This window comes from Chelonoidis abingdonii, chromosome 6 (genome assembly GCF_003597395.2).
Source record: "Chelonoidis abingdonii isolate Lonesome George chromosome 6, CheloAbing_2.0, whole genome shotgun sequence".
Classification (NCBI taxonomy): domain Eukaryota; kingdom Metazoa; phylum Chordata; order Testudines; family Testudinidae; genus Chelonoidis; species Chelonoidis abingdonii.
In genome coordinates this window covers 6,863,081-6,881,636 of record NC_133774.1, presented here as the reverse complement: position 1 = coordinate 6,881,636, position 18,556 = coordinate 6,863,081, and the positions used below count along the sequence as shown (strand labels likewise).

Below are 18,556 nucleotides of genomic sequence, written 5' to 3'. Positions count from 1 at the left end.
CAAGATAATTTACCTTCCGCAGATACATCTCTGTACATTAGTTTGTACATTCAATTCTCAAATTGCTTGTACTTTCTCATGGCTAGGACTGATTCCATCTTTATTTATTGTCTCTCCCAAAAAATCAATTTGGGGTAGGTGGAAAACGCATTTTTCCTTGTGTTGCTTCAATCCAGAATGACTGATTAGTCTTAGGACTTCATTGAGGGTTTTCTTGTGTTCTTCCATTGAAGATCCATATATCAGAATATCGTCCATGAAAACTACAGCTCCATCTGTGTTTGTTAACAATACTGCCATCCTTCTTTGGAAATTTTCAGGTGCATTAGCAAACCCGAACGGTAATCTTCAAAAGCAAAACCTCTCCAAGGGTGTGATAAATATGGTCAGTTTAGCACTTTCTTTGGCTAAAACAATTTGCCAGAATCCACTTGAGGCATCCAGCTTGCAGAATATTATACTTCCTTTCACTTTAGGAAGGAAATCATCTGGAGTTGAGAGGATATATTTTTCTCTCACAAGTGTTTCATTAAGTCTTTTAAGATCCACGCATATTCATATTTTCCCATTTTTCTTTGTCACCAGTATCACTGGGGCACATCATGCTGTGGGTGTTGAGATTTTCTCGATTATGTCAATCCCATTACATTCTCCTAAACTCAGTTTCCACTTTGTGAAGTAATGGGATAAGAATCCTGAGGTGTATGTATGCGGTATGGTTCAGCATTGTCTCTTAAGGTGATTTGTACTGGATCTCCTTTCAAAAGTCCTATTTCACCAAATATTCCATTGAGTTCTTCCACTTTTCTCATAAGACCCATCATGGCTACCACACTGTGACTGAGGAGGCTGTTGATCTGTGGTCCTTTCATCACTCGCACTCTGAATGCAAAGCTTTTGTCTTTGTAAGTTGTTTCTGTGGTGAACTGGCCCATACAGTTCAGAATCCCTCTGGGGATAGTCAGTGTCAGGTGACTTCAGTGCTGGGAGAGGTTGAAGATGATTGTAAGGCCCTTCTGAGATGACTGTGATGTCAGGTCCTGTCTCAGTTTTAAAGTCAATAGTCTTGCCATGCGTAGTCAATTTCACTCTCCAGGCAGGGTCTATGTCATCACAAGTGATAGATCCCAGAAAAAAAATGAGTCTTGATTATAATATGAGTTAACTACCTGGCTGCTTTGGTATGGCAAACAACTGCAAAATGTCCATATTTCATGCATTAGTTATGCTATGTGCCTCTGGCTGAACATGCATCATCTCTTGGGATAGGACTTTTTCTACACCTTGTGCGTGTAGGCTGGAATTTGTCCCTCTTAGCCTGAGAGGTCTCTCTCCTTGCCTCGGGGGTTTTATGATAATGATTTTTAACATTCAAGTGTCTGTTTACTGTTTCTAAGCTGTATTCAGGTTTTTAAGTGTGTCAAGTTTCTCTGGGTGTTGCTGTGTCACTAGTTCAGACTGCTTTGCGTTCTGTATACCCATGGCTAGGGTTAAATCTCTCTTCAGTTGTAGTTGCTGTGAATGGGTTTATCTGGGTTGTTTAAGTTTATCTGTTGACCCAATAACCAGTCTGTCTCTGCTATTTTCAAGTTTTGCATTCCCAAAATCACAGTTTTCAGCCAATGTATGTAGTATTCTTATAAAACATTCTACTTTGCCCTGTGGTTATTGAATTCTCTGGTGGAAACATGCTCTTTCTTAAACTACATTTCTCCAAGGTATAAGGTATGCATCAAACATAGCCAGAACCCTTTCCTAGTTATCTTTGTTCCTGTCTACAGTAAATCAAAGGTAATAATTGGAGATGTACCAATCTCCTAGAACTGGAAGGGGCCATGAAAGGTCATTGAGTCCAGCCCCCTGCGTTCACTAGCAGGACCAATTTTTGCCCCAGATCCCTAAGTGGCCCCCTCACAACTTTGGGTTTAGCAGGCCAGTGCTCAAACCACTGAGCTATTTCTCCCCCCATTTAAAGATATGCTCTGCTTGCTTCCCCGTCACATATATTAAAGAAGTTACCTGTATATCCACAGTTTCTTTGTGCAACTTGGTAGCAATGTGAAATCCTGCAAAGTATGGTTTCCAGTCTGTCCACACCAAAGCTTTATCTAAGCTGAAATTCTCTGGGGCATTGAAGAATGACATATTGATGAGATCCTGCAACCTTTGTTGCCTTGTTCCTTCTGTTTGCAACATTGGTTGCTGATCCTTCTGTCTGCAACCTTTGTTACTTTATTCCTTCTGTTTCTGTTCTTAGGCCGGATCAACACCCCTGAGCAATGCAATTAAACCAATCTAACCCCCTGGTGTAGACAGAGTTATAGCATAGTTACCACCTCTCACGGTGGTGAATTAACTATGCTGCCGGGAGAAGGTGTCCCATTGGTGTAGGAGCGTCTTCAGTGAAGCACTACTGTGTCACAGCTGCACCAGTGCAGATGGCTGCTCCTCATGTTTTTAGTGTAGACCTGCCCTTAGTTTACTCCTGACACCATGTCATGTACTTCTGTATCAGATATGGAGTAGTTACAGCGTTTGCTTGTACAGACCAGATGCATTCATCATAAGATCCTTTAGTGCTCTGCCAGGTAGGGTTAAGGTTAGCTTTAAATAAGGTATTTTACATACAGTGAGACCTAAGGGCAGAATAGTACAATACAGTTTAGCATTCTATAAACATCCTGGGAGCCCCAAGAAATTGCCCCCCTCACCCCAGAACCGCACAGCTGCGCTTTTTCATTCCTTCCCCATCAAGCAAGCTCATCTTTTTTTCCCAGCCTCCTGTTTGTTTTACTCCCTAGTTGATAGGAGAGGAGCCCTCAGCCACCCTTCCCAACTCCTCTCCCCACGTGGTGAATGAAACATACTTCCCGCAGCCTGGCTGCATTTATCCATCCTCCCCAGCAGTCAGCAGGGGAGCAGGCTGACACTCCATGCTGCCAGTCCACAGTGAGGTCAAGCTGCAGCCAGCACCTCAGGGGCATCCCAGCTGGGGAATGCTGCCTTAATGCCCCCTTGTGTAGAGGTATCAGCTGTGGAACATGCAGGACCACAAGAAATGTGGGCCAGAGAGGAGCATCTCTAAGGGCTGATAGGCAGAGAGATTCAATTGTTACTTCTCAGGCAGAAATCCTGCAAGGAAAGTCAAAGCGGAACCTATTCTCTGCTCTCCCTGTTTACACACATTTTCTTTCTTTCTTTCTTTCTTTCTTTCTTTCTTTCTATTGTTTTCTTCTCACCTTCTTTGCTAATACCCACACTTTCTTTCTCTCCCTCACTGAAAACATTCCAATGCTTTGTATTGCACAAAACACACCAAGCAGAAGTGCAGCCAGTTTGGGAGGTGCCCACTTTGCTGCACCGACCCTCTAGACCAAATCCTGCTGTAACTCTATTGACTGCAGCAGCAGTGGAGTCTATATTTACACCAGTGTCAGTGTAACTGATGATTTCCATGGTCCTGGGGTCTCACTAAATTTGCCCTGCCATAGCTGTAAAGGCACTGACTGCAGTGGTGATTGAATCCCTCCGGATTTACACCAATGTTACTGACAGTAGCAGATTCTGGCCCTTTACTTTTAAGCGCAAATGTTCCCCTAAATATGTTTTCCCCTGTAGTAAGCAAAGGAAATCAGGGTGGGAAGACGCTTGAGTGAGGATCTCTGAAGAAAGAGGAAGAACCATTATTGAGCCTGCTCCTGCTTCCAGTGACCCCAGTGGGTATTTTTCCATCTACTTTAGTGGAAGTTGGATTTGGTCCCACCATCTTTGGCTGATAAATATGTTAATGGAGGTGGGGATAAGTTTTAGAACTCAAACCCTCTGATATGACAGCCTGGTGACACCACTTACCCTGGAGACTTCAGAGCTGTCTAAGTGACGGGATCACATTTCTGTGTGGCGTCTGCATATCCAAGATGGGCTCGGAGCCTGTCTCTCAATCAGCTGAGGTATCTCTGCCTCTTCCTATCTGTTTCATCTCCGAATCACCCACAAAAGAAAGGGAATGAAGCACTCAGGCTGTGCAGTGTCCCGTCGGTCCCGGTTAATCCACCTTGGACTGCCAGCTCTTAGATACCAGGGTGATTGGCACCTTAGAAATACCAGAGAGAGATGAAGAGACTGACAGAGGAAAAATGCAGGGGGAGGCATTTTCTTTTGACATGAAGATGCAGTGTACATTTAAGAGCTCAGCCTGCTGCCTGGATGTAAGGCCTCAGCTAAAGGGAGAAGAAGCTTGGCCTAAAGTGTCCAGCACTCGGGGAACAGGGGTTCATTTTCCAGCTCTGCCACCAACTCCCTGTGTGACCTTCGGCACATCACTTAATCTCCCTCTATTCCTCATTTCCCCCCTCTACAAAACGGCGATAATCCTTATTCAGACCGAAAGGCCCCTGGGGTAGGGACAGCACAGTGAGACCGCCATCTGAGTTGGGACCTTGAGATGCTACCATTAAACAGACAATACGAATGGCTCAATGACTAATATCTAGCTAGAGCATGAGCTACATAAGGGTCTCGACACTGAGTTTGTACTCACAACCTTGGCTCCTAGCTATTCATTGCTTTGGCCTGTGCATGCTCCAAGAGTCCAGACCAATTGATGCAGCAGTTCTACACCTCAACACTGACCGCCTATCCCCTGGCTGATCAGAGAGAAGGCAGAGAAACAAGGCCAGTCCCTCAGTCCCACCCTTTCCCATTGGCAGTGTCCAACCCCCATAGTGAACCCAGGGTCTTATTCCGCACTGTTGAAGTCAATGGGAGATTTTCCACTAGCTTCAAGGGAGCTGGCTTAAGCCCCTACGGAGAGTCTTCTGAAGGGTCAGGGGAAGTGGGACACATCATCGAGCCAACATGCCACTTTTCTATGCCTTCTGGGCTGAGACATGAAGGTTCAAGCTCTCTTCTACACCTGGCCTTTGCATCTCAACCCACGTGGGGCACCAGGCATGCGCATGACAGTGGATCTGGTCCTCATGACATAAATGTTGCCGCTGTCACTCAAGAGGCAGAAGGTTGTATCAGCCCCTCTTTGCTCTCAATATAGTGAGAGCCAAGTTTCACAGCGTGATAAAATCTCTTACTCCTGAGACCTAAGGGGTGTTTGTCTCCCAACTGAATCTTCTCACCCCATTTAACCCCCCCCTCACACACACACACACACAGATTAATGGGAAATTATTTATTTTATGTAATACACTCAGAAGCATACATAACAAGCAGCATCTAAGCCATGTATGATAAAACCCAGCACTAGAGATCAGGTCCAGGTAAGCCACCGTAACAAAGTTTGTTTAGCTCCTATTTTTCTTTATGAAGAGGCCACTGAGTCCTTAGCTATTCCCTTATATTGCTGCCGCCCGCCAGGCAGAATGAAAATCATTTGAGGGTAACCAGAGAAGGTAGGAAAATACAGACAAGAAAAGCAAGCCACAAGGAAGGAGCCCCTGGAAAGTAACAGCCATGGAATAAATTATTTAATTATTTAAGATGAGATCAAAGCCATCTATCAAGTTTGCATAAAAACGACATGCGAGTGTTAGCCACGGTGTCCTGGCTTCATTCCAGATGGGGGTAGTAACTAGATTCTGCAGCAAAAAGCATGGGATTGCAGGCCAAGGAAGGGGTTGGGGGTTAGGAGGGGCACTTTGACTTTGCTGTTTGGCCTTGGGTGAGTCATTTACTGTCAGTGACTCACCGTTCCCCTGGCTGCGCTATGGTGATAATAATGGCAATTATTGAATTGCAACAAATCTCCGGTCACCCAGGACTACCTGGATCTCGACAGGCTGTGGGCAGTGCAGTGTTAGGGCAGAAGCAGAGCTGAAACTTTTATCCCTTTGCTCTAGAAGCTCCGTCCTGACCCAGTTGATCTGCAGGAGAATCATGGTTAAGGGTGTCGGATCCATGACATGAACTAGGTGAATAACAAGGGGGGAATTACTCCACCAAGAGCAGATTTTGTGAAATTAATCAAGCACAATATTCACTCATTATCCTGCTAGCTCTATGGAATAGGGGGAAACTCTCTAATATATATATATATATTTTTAATCAGAAAAATGGGTCGAATTATTTGATGAATTCTATTTCTCCAGAGTTGCCCATGTTGCACCATTCTGCTGTTCTGATTCCCTCCAGCAGAGGGTGCCGATCTTTAGCCAGAAACACTAGCTAGATCCTGATATTACTGCCTCCCTGGCTCTCCCATAGGGGGCGCTATGTGGATTAATTAGCAAAGTGGTAGCGCTTTGGAGGCGGAAAGCACTGGCTGATATTATTGTTAGCAAACGAATAAGAAGACAAAGCAAGCAAAATGTTAGGCTGTGCAAAGACTGGGATAGACAATAATATGTTTATTTCCTGAGCCCGTGATATGTTTTTCTATAGCACCCTTCCCTCAGTCAATTCCCACATTGGCTAGGAAGACCGTTTTGTGTGACTTTGGGCCAGGCATACAACCTCTCTGTGTCTAGGTTCCCAACCTGGAAAACAGGAATAATATACTTCCTTTCTCTCACTCTTTGTCTGTCTTGTCTGTTTTGTAAGCTCTTTGGGTCAGGAACTGTCTCTCACCATGGGCTTATCCAGTGCTTAGTATAATAAAGCCCTGATCTCAGCTCCAGCCTGTAGGTGCTATTTTAATACAAATAATAGTACTCACACAGACTCAGCCATGTTTACATAGTGCATTAGTGAGGGGTTCTGTGCATGCCCTAACAGAACACCGACAAACTGTTAGCAGAATGTATTACAAAATCCATCTGGCATCTGCAAAATACATCTTTTAACTCAGACAAATCACAAGCAATTTTCACCAGAACACCTGAAAGCTGCATCTGCGATCAAAGGAATCTCTCACTGTCCAAATTCAAGTGTCTCTCATTTACCACTGTCAAGCTAGAGGAGTTCAAAATAAGTTGTGAGTCATTATTGCATAGAATCATAGGACTGGAAGGGACCTCGAGAGGTCATCTAGTCCAGTCCCCATGCACTCATGGCAGGACTAAGTATTATCTAGACCATCCCTGCAGGTGTTTGTCTAACCTGCTCTTAAAAGTCTCCAATGATGGTCATTCCACAACCTCCCTGGGCAATTTATTCCAGTGCTTAACCACCCCGACAGTTAGTTTTTCCTAATGTCCAACCTAAACCTCCCTTGCTGCAATTTTAGCCCATTGCTTCTTGTCCTATACTCAAAGGTTCAGAAGAACAATTTTTCTCCCTCTTCCTTGTAACAGCCTTTTATGTACTTGAAAACTGTTATCATGTCCCCTCTCAATCTTCTTTCTCCAGACTAAACAAACCCAATTTTTTCAATCTTCCCTCACAGGGAAGAGTGTATATATATTCCACTGAACGGAAGAGGTATTGTTGTTGCCTCTTTCCCTCTTGAAAATATCTGACCCATCCTGCTATATGCAGTGTTGTGGTAGCTGTGTCTGGCCCAGGATATTAGAGAGACAAGGTGGGTGCAGTAATATCTTTTATTGGGCCAACTTCTGCTGCTGAGAGGATATTACCTCACCTGCTTTGTCCCTCTCAACCATTTTGGCTTAGACTTACTTGGAAATTGTGCTCCTGGGTGGACAACAAATCTGCCCACAGCAAGGAAAGTAAAAAACAAAAAGTTATAAACAAGTGACTAGAAGAGAAAATTCTGTGCAATCTCCTCTGTAAGGGTTGCTTGACCCATAATCATTCACTGGGCAGAGGAATGGTTTCAACCAGCGTATGATGTCGCCATCGCTGAACTGGAACCACAGAAGCTGTTTAACAGCAGCCAGTCACACTACACAATGGTTTAGGACAGGAAATGAAGAGTGAAGTGAATAATGCAGGAAGTTCAACTTATTAATTATTATTACTATTTAGTTGCATGATCATAGTGCCTAGGAGCTCCAGTCATGGCCCAGGCCCTGTTGTTCCAGGCGCTGTACAAACAGAGAATGAAAAGAGAGGCCCTGCCCCAAATAGTTTACAGTCTACGTGTAAGACAGGAGACAGCCGACGGATACGTACAGACGGCAGAATGCGAGGAAACAACAAGCTGATATTGGTCAGCGTGATAGATGGTGGTCTCAGCACACCAGCTGCCTGGCCATTGTCAAGCTTTCTGTAGGCATCAGAGCAAAGGAGAGTTTCGAGGAGGGGTTTGAAGGAGGACAATGACTTTGTTTTGCGGCTGTTGATGGGGAGTTTTTCCCAAGCATGAGGGGCAGCCTGGGGGAGCTTTCCTGGGTCTGCTCGCTGCTGACTGTAGTGTTTTTGATGCCCAAAGCAAACTGGTGTGAGAAGGTCTATATGAGGTTGAACTCCGGAGCTACAGGCCTGAGTGAAATGAAGTGGAAGCAAAGGCTCCTGGGAGACTTGCATTTCAGCTCTGTCCAGAAGACACATTCTGCCCTCATTTAGGAGCTGGGCCCAAGTGCTTCGTGTCTGACTGCAAGGCCCTCTCCCCTGCCACTGAAGTCAGTGGGTGATGAGGCATGCTCGGCCCCTTGAGGAACCTTCAGTGGGTTCACAGGATCAGCGGTTTCAGAGGAAAGGATGGGTGGCGGGTATCCACTGCCCAACCATCTGCCTTCCTTTTCCCACCATCCATCTCCCTTGCCCCATCCCATCCCAATCACTTTGCTTTCCTCCTGGCAGGTATTTGCCACCAACCCTTCCCTGTGGTTCATTTCTGTGTAAGCAACTCTTTAACAGATCCTCCTGCTCAGGGACTGGGAGCTAGGCTCAGCAGATAGGAAATAGCTCAGCAGATGCTCTCCATGGGCATATACCACCCTGGAACCATCCGCCGGTCACCATAACCCCAGGCTTTGAATACTGACAATGACAGGGCTGGGAGAGGAGGGAATTGTCTATCAAATAAGGATAGAGTCATAGACTTTAAGGTCAGAAGGGTCCATTATAAACATCTAGTCTGACCTCCTACACAACGCAGACCACAGAATCTCACCCATCCACTCCTGTAATAAACTCCTGATCTATATCTGAGCTACTGAAGTCCTCAAATCATGGTTTAAAGACTTCAAGATGCAGAGAATCCTCCAGCAAATGACCCGTGCCCCACGCTGCAGAGGGAGGCAAAAACCCCCCAGGATCTCTGCCAATCTGCCCTGCAGGAAAATTCCTTTCTGACCCCAAATATAGCGATCAGCTAAACCCTGAGCATGTGGGCAAGACTCACCAGCCAGATGTCCAGGAAAGAATTCTCTGTAGTAACTCAGATCCCACCCCATCTAACATCCCATCACAGGTCATTGGGCATATTTACCACTAACAGTCAAAGATTAATTGCCAAAATTAGGCTATCCCATCATACCATCCCCTCCATAACTTGTCAAGCTTAGTCTTGAAGCCAGATGTCTTTTGCCCCCACTGCTCCTCTTGGAAGGCTGTTCCAGAACTTCACTCCTCTAATGGTTGGAAACCTTCATCTAATTTCAAGTCTAAACTTCCTGATCGCCAGTTTCTTGTTCTTGTGTATCCATTTGTTCTTGTGTCCACATTGGTACTGAGCTTAAAAATTCCTCTCCCTCCCTGGTATTTATCCGTCTGATATATTTATAAAGAGCAATCATATCTCCCCTCAACCTTCTTTTGGTTTGGCTAAACAAGCCAGGCTCTTTGAGGCTCCTTTCATAAGACAGGTTTTCCATCCCTCGGATCATCCTAGTAGCCCGTCTCTGAATCTGTTCCAGTTTGAATTCATCCTTCTTAAACATGGGAGCCCAGAATTCACACTGTATTCCAGATGAGGTCTCACCTGTGCTTTGTGTAACGGTACTAACACCTCTTTATCTTTGCTGGAAATAGGATGGGCTAAAGTTCCTTAATTGCTCAGGCAGAGGTCGTTCCAAGGAAGGAACAATAGAAAAAAGAAATGCCTCCAATGGCCAAGAAAGGAAAAAGCTCACTCACACATTGGGCCTCTTTTAAATGGAAGGAGGGTGGATGGGACATTTGTCTTCAGGAGGTGGCTGGGAAGGAGTGGGAAGACTTATTTGAATGCCCCAGGCAACGCTCCAAGGATTTTATAAGACAGACTGATGACCTTTGCATCACTTGCCCTCCTTTCATAAATCTCCCTTCACTCACCATAGGGGAAGGGAGATGGGTCTATTCTGTTCGCTTGTTTCAAGGTTACCGAGTTTCAAGGTTTCCGATGGTATTGTTCTACTCTTACAGTGCTGTGACTTTCGAAGAAAGCCTCCATTGCCATAGGATCTGAGCTGCTCAGAGATTTTCTGACAGAAAAGGCAGATTCATTGAATTCAAAATGCGACACAAAGTCCTGTGGCACCTTATAGACTAACAGAAGTATTGGAGCATGAGTTTTCATGGGTGAATACCCACTTCGTCAGACACATGTAGTGGGAATTTCCAGGGGCAGATATAAATATCCAGACTGGAATCAGTCTAGAGATAATGAGGTTAGTTCAATCAAGGAGGATGAGGCCCTCTTCTAGCAGTTGAGGTGTGAACACCAAGGGAGGAGAAACTGCTTTTGTAGTTGGCAAGCCATCCACAGTCTTTGTTTAATCCTGAGCTGATGGTGTCAAATTTGCAAATGAACTGAAGTTCAGCAGTTTCTCTTTGGAGTCTGGTCCTGAAGGTTTTTTTTGCTGCAGGATGACTACCTTTAAATCTGCTATTGTGTGTCCAGGGAGGTTGAAGTATTCTCCTACAGGTTTTTGTATATTGCCATTACTAATATCTGACTCGTGTCCATTTATCCTTTTACATAGGGATTGTCCAGTTTGGCCGATGTACGTTTCGATTTTTTTTTCTGACACGGAACTTTTTTTCCTCCAAAATTTCTCAGGAAGGAAAATTCCCACTCTCCACATGTTCTAATCTGAGCATGTGATGTTCTTCAGTGCATTTCTCCTCACAACCACCCCTCTGAGGTAGAGCAGTGCTATGATCTCCATTGTACAAGTGGAGAACTAAGGTACAAAGAGACTTGGGCCTAGTCTGCACTTACAATTTAGACCAACCTAGCTATGTCACTCTCCGCCTGAGCGCTGTAGTCAGGACTACCCATGTAGCCGCAGCTATGTCAACAAAAGAATTCTTTCGTTGACCTAGCTACTGCTTCTCAGAGAGGTGGATTACCTTCCTCAACGGAAAAAACCCTTTCTTCAATACTGGCCATGTCTGCACAGCTGTAGAGCCAAAGAGCAACCCCTGTAGTGTAGTCATGTCCTAAGATACTTGCTCAAGGTCACCTAGGTAGTCTGAGACAGAGCAGAAACTTGAACACAGCCCTTCTGAGTGCTAGACTAATGCTCTAACCCCCGGGCCACCCTTCCTGTCTAAATGTAAGTTAAATGTAACCTACTATCTTCCCAGCCTACTCCACTCCCACTACCAGCCATACAGTCAATTTTACACGGCCATTTCACTGAAATCAGTGGGACTTTAGGATGTCTACAGTGAATTCAACCGTAATCGGCAGGTTAGGAGCAGCCTCGGTTTTTGCACGAACACAGAGAAGAAAATGCCATTTGTGTCTCTGGACAGATGTAACAGATGGAATAATGACAGTATGTTGCAAAACTCTGCATGCCTCAACCCTGGGCTGTATCAGGCCACCACTTCATGTGCATTTCCCACTGCATACTTGTTGACAGACCAAGAGCCTATTCCAAGCGTGATTCAGCAGATCATTTTGAACACCTCGATATGTCTGAAACAATTGCAAACAGCTCCCGGATATGTCATGAGCAGGACAAGAGGTTACATCATCCAGTCAGTTAAATGCTACACACAATTTTCTGTAAAAACAGCAAAGAGTCTTGTGGCACCTTATAGACTAACAGACGGAGGTGCCACAAGACTCTTTGCTGCTTTTACAGATCCAGACTAACACAGCCACCCCTCTGATACTTGACACAATTTTTGGGGCTCTGATAACTAATTGGAACAGCATGACTATTAATTGTATTATGGTATCAGTGAGTTACCCCAGCCAAGCTCAGGGCCCCATTGTGTATAGTCCTTGGCCTGAAAGTCATACAGTCTAGATAATAAGAAAAGGAAGAATTATCATTCCCATTTTACAGGTGGGGAACCGCTGCCCAAAGAAATTAAATGACTTGACCAAGGTCATCCATGGTGTCTGTGGCAGAGTTCCAGTGCAGAGCGCGACTGCAGAGTCACAGTCCAGTGTCTTAACCACTCTTATAAGCAAATGTTATGCTATCCCCATCATAGGTCATGAGCAGTGTCTGAACCAGAAACTTTCAGCACGAAAACACAAAGCTGTATCACTTGAGCAGAAGGATTAGCTCCAGTAGCTGAAACCAGTAGTAGACTGTTAGCCTCTCTGCAGACTAACCACCATAAACACTTTACAAGCAGATCACAAAAGTGTTTCCATCTCTGACATACTTTGGAGGAATAAGAGGAAAGTCTAACTCAGCCTAGACTCAGCTCCCTCCCAGCCCTTGAAGCACTCCTTACCTCCGAGAAATACTAATTTGATCAGCAGTATTAAGCAGATCCTGGACCTCAGCCATCACTTACATAACCAGCCATGGAGCAAACTCTGTCCTCAGCCAGCCAGAAGTATAAATATCTGGCACAGGAAATGAGCTATGGGTCAGTAGACACCCAAGGTAGAGTCAATCCCTGTTTAAAGATGGATGCATTCCCTTTCCCTTCCTCACTTTATTGGAACACTTAATAAAATCACCTGCTCAGTGCCTGATCTGGAGAATAAATCCAATTGATGCCTACTAACAAATTTGCTCCTTAAAGGGGACCGGCATTGTGCTGTAATATAAAAAGCTCATCTAATTACTCCATCAGTAATTACAAAGAAGAGTAAATCACTAATTATAATGTGAAAGTGTCTTACGCAGTATATAATAAGGAAGTGTAATTAATAGTCAAAAGGGAAGCCTCCGCCTTGGCACTGAGATGCTGTGTGTTAAGATGCAAGAAATAATAATATTCAGGTTCTCTACAGCATTTTTAATCCATAGATCTCAGGCACTTTTACCAAGGAAGGCAAATATTATTATCCCCATTTTACAGCAGGGGAAACTAAGGCACAGAGAATTGAAATGGCTTACCAAGGTCACACAGCATACCAGTAACAGAGCTGAGACTGTCTAGCTCCTAGGTCACTGTTTGTCCATTGGTCGAGACTGTGTTTGAATGCCTGGGGAGGACGCTTGAAGCATTGTAAAGTGGTTGCTATTTTTTTTTATGTTTGTGGTTAATTTAGCAGCGACTTAACTGTTAAATTTAACCAGTAAACAACAACAAACCTTCCCTTGCAATGGCTTTGAAAGTGTCCTTCCGTTCTTATGCTGAGATGCATAGCCGACATGCTAAACTACATCATCAGGCTGTCATGTTCTGATGGAGAAGGCAACAAAATATCAGCTTGAGTCAGTAGCACCCCCACCCCAGCTATGGAGTGAGTGAAGCAGCGAGAGGCATTTCTTAATGCAAGAGGTGCTGGCTTTGCCCTGCCCTGCTCCTTGTGTCTTCATTTACATCTGTGAAGAGAGAAAGTAAAATGCTGCCCAATCAAAATTCTCCTCTTACTCGCCTGAACAGTAGCATTTGACATGCATTTTGCACTTCTGCTGCATAAGAGTTCATGAACAGCACAAGTGGAGAACCAGCTCAATGCGAGAAGCAATGACTAGACCTGGCTGGGAACTGGAATTTCTGACATTTTGGGGGCAAAAATCATTCTGAATCAGAACGAAAAGGTAAAATTTTCCATGAAATGAAAATTTTTAAAAAAAAGTGATTTGGGACCATTGAAGCATTTAATTTTGTTTAGACTTCTATATTATACAAAAACATTAAATAATGTTACCTAGGTAACATTAACTATAATGCACATCAGAGACTATTAAATTAACAATTTGCTATAGCATAAAAGTCTAAACAAAATGAATCAAAATGATAAAGCCAAAGCGAAACATTTAGACGCTTTCGAAACTAAATATTTTGACTTTGGCCTATCAGAAATTCATCTAAATTGACAGGTTCCCATGATACATTTCAGTTAGACTGAATTTTTCAATGGAAAACTGTCCATCACAAAATCATTGATATAGGTCGAATGATGACCATGTATAGTCTTAGCATTTGAGACCGAGCGAGAGATGTCCTATGACATGTAACTTAATGACTGCAGGTTTCCTTTAAAATGACTAGCCCATGCTCGCAGAGTGAATGAGTGGTGACCGGAGACTGGAGTACTTGACTCCTCATCCTATGGTTTTCCTAGGACAGCGCTTCTCAAACTGTGGGCCGGGATCCCAGAGTGAGGCTCGACCCCATTTTAATGGGGTTGCCAGACTGGTGGTAGACTGGCCAAAGCCCAGGCCCCACTGCCTGGGGCCAAACCTGAAGCCTGAGCCCCACCACCTGGGCTCAGGCTTCAGCTTCAGCCCAGGGTGGCAGGGCTCAGGTTACAGTCCCCATGCCTGGGGATGAAGCCCTTCGGCTTCAGCTTTGGCCCCTCCACCTGGAGCAGCAGGGCTCGGTTGGCTCACACATCAGTTCCCCCTCCTGGGGTTGTGTAGTAATTTTTTTTGTCAGAACAGGGTTGCAGTGCAATGAAGTTTGAGAACCCCTGTCCCAGGCCATACATGTATTAACTTCAATGACTTAAGACCAATGGAAATCACCCCATCTCACGCATATAGCAAGGTGTTGCCAATCCAGAGCCCACAGATACTGATTGAAGACCTGCAGATTGGGCTGTCTGGTAGGTTGCCAATTGCTTTTTCTGGCTTTGGACAAAACAAAGTCTAGCACAGAACCACACTGGCAACAGAAAGTAGCCACTCCCTTAGACCATGGGCTGCATTACAGAGCTCCACAGGTAGCACTGGCCCTATGGACAGCAGCATCACTGCCTCTGGTCGAGCCGGCACCGTGGAAGAGCCCGAGTGACCACTCTGTGACCGCAGCGTCTCCTCTCTGGAGTTTCCCTGCTGGTGAATGCGTGATATTTTTTCCCTGTTCTCTTTGTTCCAGCTGATGCAGCAGCAGGCGGCTATCATGGCATCCGTGGCACAGGGGGGCTACCTGAATCCCATGGCAGCCTTCGCCGCAGCCCAGATGCAGCAGATGGCAGCGCTGAACATGAATGGCCTTGCTGCTGCTCCCATGACGCCAACCTCAGGTAAGGAGCCCACAGGGCAGCAAGGGGGAGTCGGACGCAGAGGGCTAGGGAGGGAGTTTCCGAGGCAGAGGTAGCTGTGCTAGAGAGCACAGAAAGTGGGGAATGTCACAGGGAGGGCCCAGAGGGTAGCAGAAAAACACAGAAAGGCATTCTTCATGGATTTTCCTTTCATCTGCAGGGAGTCACCCCGCTCAGGCCAACCTAAATCTGAGGGCAGTGAGGGGTAGCCCAGATGAGATTGGGTGGCAGAGGTCCCAGATCTGGAGTCGCAGTCAATTCTGAACTTGCCCAAAGTTTTGCGCCCCCTTTCATGTGATGTTCCAATCTGAGACAGTCTAGAGAGAGACCAGAGCCGTGGTGTTCGGTTCTGGAGCTGAACCAATCCAGGGAGAAAGAGGGGGCTTCGGTTTGAGGCCCTTTTCTGCCAGCAAAGTCCATGCCGTCCTTTGTCGTGCCATAGACAAGGAGCCATCTTCTTCCTCCCCCAAAGCCACAGCTTCTTTTTTAAGATATCAGGGAAGAGCTACAGCAGGAACCCTGCTACTGTGACTGCTGGAAACACAACAGGATGGGTTTGGCCTGGCCTATCGAAAACCATAAGCAGTGCCAGCATGTGGGGTAGACTGGGGCAAACTAGAGAAAACACCCTCCTGTATCCCACATCCCATGCTCCTCTATGCTCCAGGATAACGGATGAGTGGAAAAATATGCCAGAGGGTGGCACTGATTTGCAGGGGAGGCCTGACAACAGAGGGGATAACACCGCAAGGAAGCATGATCTTCCACACCAGCAGGGTAGCTTCAAGCAGAGCCTGTAGGAACAGACACCTCGACCCCAGTACCTCACCTGCACACCTCTGTGGATTTTTTTAATACCCTGGCCTTAATGGTGAGGGCCACCATTTTTCAAAGAAAAGCCTTGAATGCAGCAGGCCAGATCCTGAGCAGCGCTAAGCGCTTTTCATTTCCCATTGACTTTAGCAGGCACTGTGGGTGGTCCATGCCTCTCAGAGGCAGGTCGCTTGTTTAGGTGGGCATAGACGCCTGTAGCTGAGCTTGACAATATCGGCCTCAATATGGCCTTTCTGTGCCTCAGTTCCCCGGTAGTATGAATGGGGATAAGACTCAGTCTGGCTTGCCAGGGGCATTGCGAGTCTGGATGTGTGTTTGTAAAGGGCATCGGGGGAGAGATGCTAATGGTAGCACAGTGTGATAGGGCAAAGGAAGAAAGGGAGAAGATCGAAGAACAAAAACCATCCGCTACTGTCCATTTCAAAGCAGGGGCCAGACTAGAGCAGGAAGGAGGGACTTGGCCAAGGACAGAGAGGTCAGGTGACATCATCACAAAATGATAACTGCTGCGATGATATCAGATCAGGACATGTACAGGTTACAGCTGCAAGGCAGGGTTATCAGGGAGGAACTGGGAACAAACAATGCTCAGTAGGGAGCTCATGGGGGGCACAGTTCCTGCCGTAGGCATCTCTGTTATTTGGCAGATCACTGGGCTGTAGGAGTGCAGGGCTCTCCTGGCCTTCACCACATGCACATTTTAACAAAGAGCATTCCTGCCCCAGGCCCTTCGGCCAGCAACATTACACTGAAGCACTTCTGGGTGCCCAGCAAAGAGAATGAGAGCTCTCTGCTCAGGGGAACAAGCCAAGTGCTGTGAGTTGTGTAAGGAGGGGTGGTGAGCAGGAAGGGGAGATGATGGGCATGAGCCACTTTGGGTTGAGTGCAGCTGCCTTATTTAGAGGGTGTTGGGGAATACATGTACAATTTAGATCTAGATTTCACACACTCAGTGGTGTGAGATTGCTCCCCTGCGGAGGTTGGTGAGGCTCATCTCTGGTCAAACTTTTCCCATTTAAAGTGCTGAGCAAATATTAGTCAATCTGGTCTCATGACTGCTGTGGAAGGGAGGGAAAACTGAGGCAGGGGGCTTAAGGAGGTATATAGGGGCTTTCAGCTGCTGCCGAGGTTGAGTGAGGAGTGTGTAGGGGTGCAGCTGCAGAGGGCTGCTGCCTAGCAGGAAGTCTGGCTAAGGTGGTCACAGTTCTTCTGAGAAGCACATGGTAGAACAGCCTCCAGGCTGTTCTAAGTTACATCTGCTGCGAGTACAACAGTGGAGGATTGCTAGGGCACAGTGGAATCCCAGCCAAGACCGTCTTTTCTTGGCCACATATGATACTTATACCCACTCTGTATCATCAGAGAATCTAGACATCATATAGATGTGAGATATAGGTGTATGAATGGTCCATGGGAAGCCAGTGGAGAGTTATTCACACTCCCTTTCCATTACCCAATGACTATTCATTGTGGCAAGTCATAGTCATTCATTGAGTCCAGGGAAAAGGGTGAGAATGACTCTATAGCCTAGTAGTTAGGACACTCCCTTGAGAGAGAGTGGCTTGAATTCAAGTCCCTGCTCCAATGACTTATTATACAAAGTGGAACAACTTTGACAGGAGACACTGGGATATACAGCTATGGTTTTTCACATCACCCACGGTGTAGGGCATGCTCCTAGAATTTTCAGAGACCCACATTAGAATCCCTTCTCTACATCAGGTAGAGGGGAGAATTGAACTCAGATCTCCCAAATCCCGGATGAGCGCCTACCCAGTGGGCTAACACTCCTAAGGGCGATGGTGTCACCACCACCACTGGTTGGTTTGTGAAGCTAGCCATCCTTTGCTTTTGTCACATTGGCTGAAATCAAAATGACGTTTATAAAGTCGAGTCAAAATAAAATCTTTTGTTTCAACCTGACTCAGACTTTCTTTCTTTTTTTTCACTTTTCCATTTGATGAAAATTTTCAAAAAGTTTCATGTTTGTTTCAACCCCCAAAATGGAATTAAAAAAAAAAGTTGGAATTGCCAGTGAACCAACAAATCTATTATTCACCCAACTCCATTTGACAGGACCCACTATGATCCCAGCAATACCATGTGTGCACTTGTTAAGCCCATTCTTGCATCTTTTTTAATTTGACTTCACAATCATCCTCTTCATTTTTTACAAGGTCCCATGAATCTGACTCCAACCTATCTTCCAGAGTTTTGGTTGAAATAGGAGGTGTGTGAAATGCAATTGTGGGAAGGGGCTTCAAAAAGGTGTCAGGTAGGATTTGTCTACATGGTGGTTTTAAAATGGGTCATATTGAGTTAATCTGGTTTGAACATGCTTGCATGCACACAGCACAGCGCACCACTGTGCACTAACTCCACATTTACACGGAACTCAGGACTCCTCTTTTAGTCTCACTTCTGAATCTGGCGTTTTGCCTCTGCTCACCACTCTGCCACCTCCACTGGCTTTTCCTTTGTCTTGGGCCAACATTGTCCTTCAGTTTCAACAGCTCTTCCCCCACCCTG

General features: G+C 45.6%; 1 protein-coding gene across 11 annotated transcripts in view; it reads left to right on the top strand.

Moving 5' to 3' along the window:
- The window catches only part of CELF4 (CUGBP Elav-like family member 4), an 866,187-nt gene that overhangs the window by 733,171 nt on the left and 114,460 nt on the right, over positions 1-18,556 (top strand). For all 11 annotated transcript variants that reach the window (XR_012656054.1, XR_012656052.1, XR_012656051.1 and 8 more), the window contains exon 7: positions 15,028-15,175. Coding sequence is in view for 2 of the 11 variants with exons in the window: in XM_032779828.2 (XP_032635719.1) it covers positions 15,028-15,175 (148 nt within the window). In the remaining 9 variants the exon portion in view is untranslated. The remainder of the gene's footprint in view (positions 1-15,027; positions 15,176-18,556) is intronic.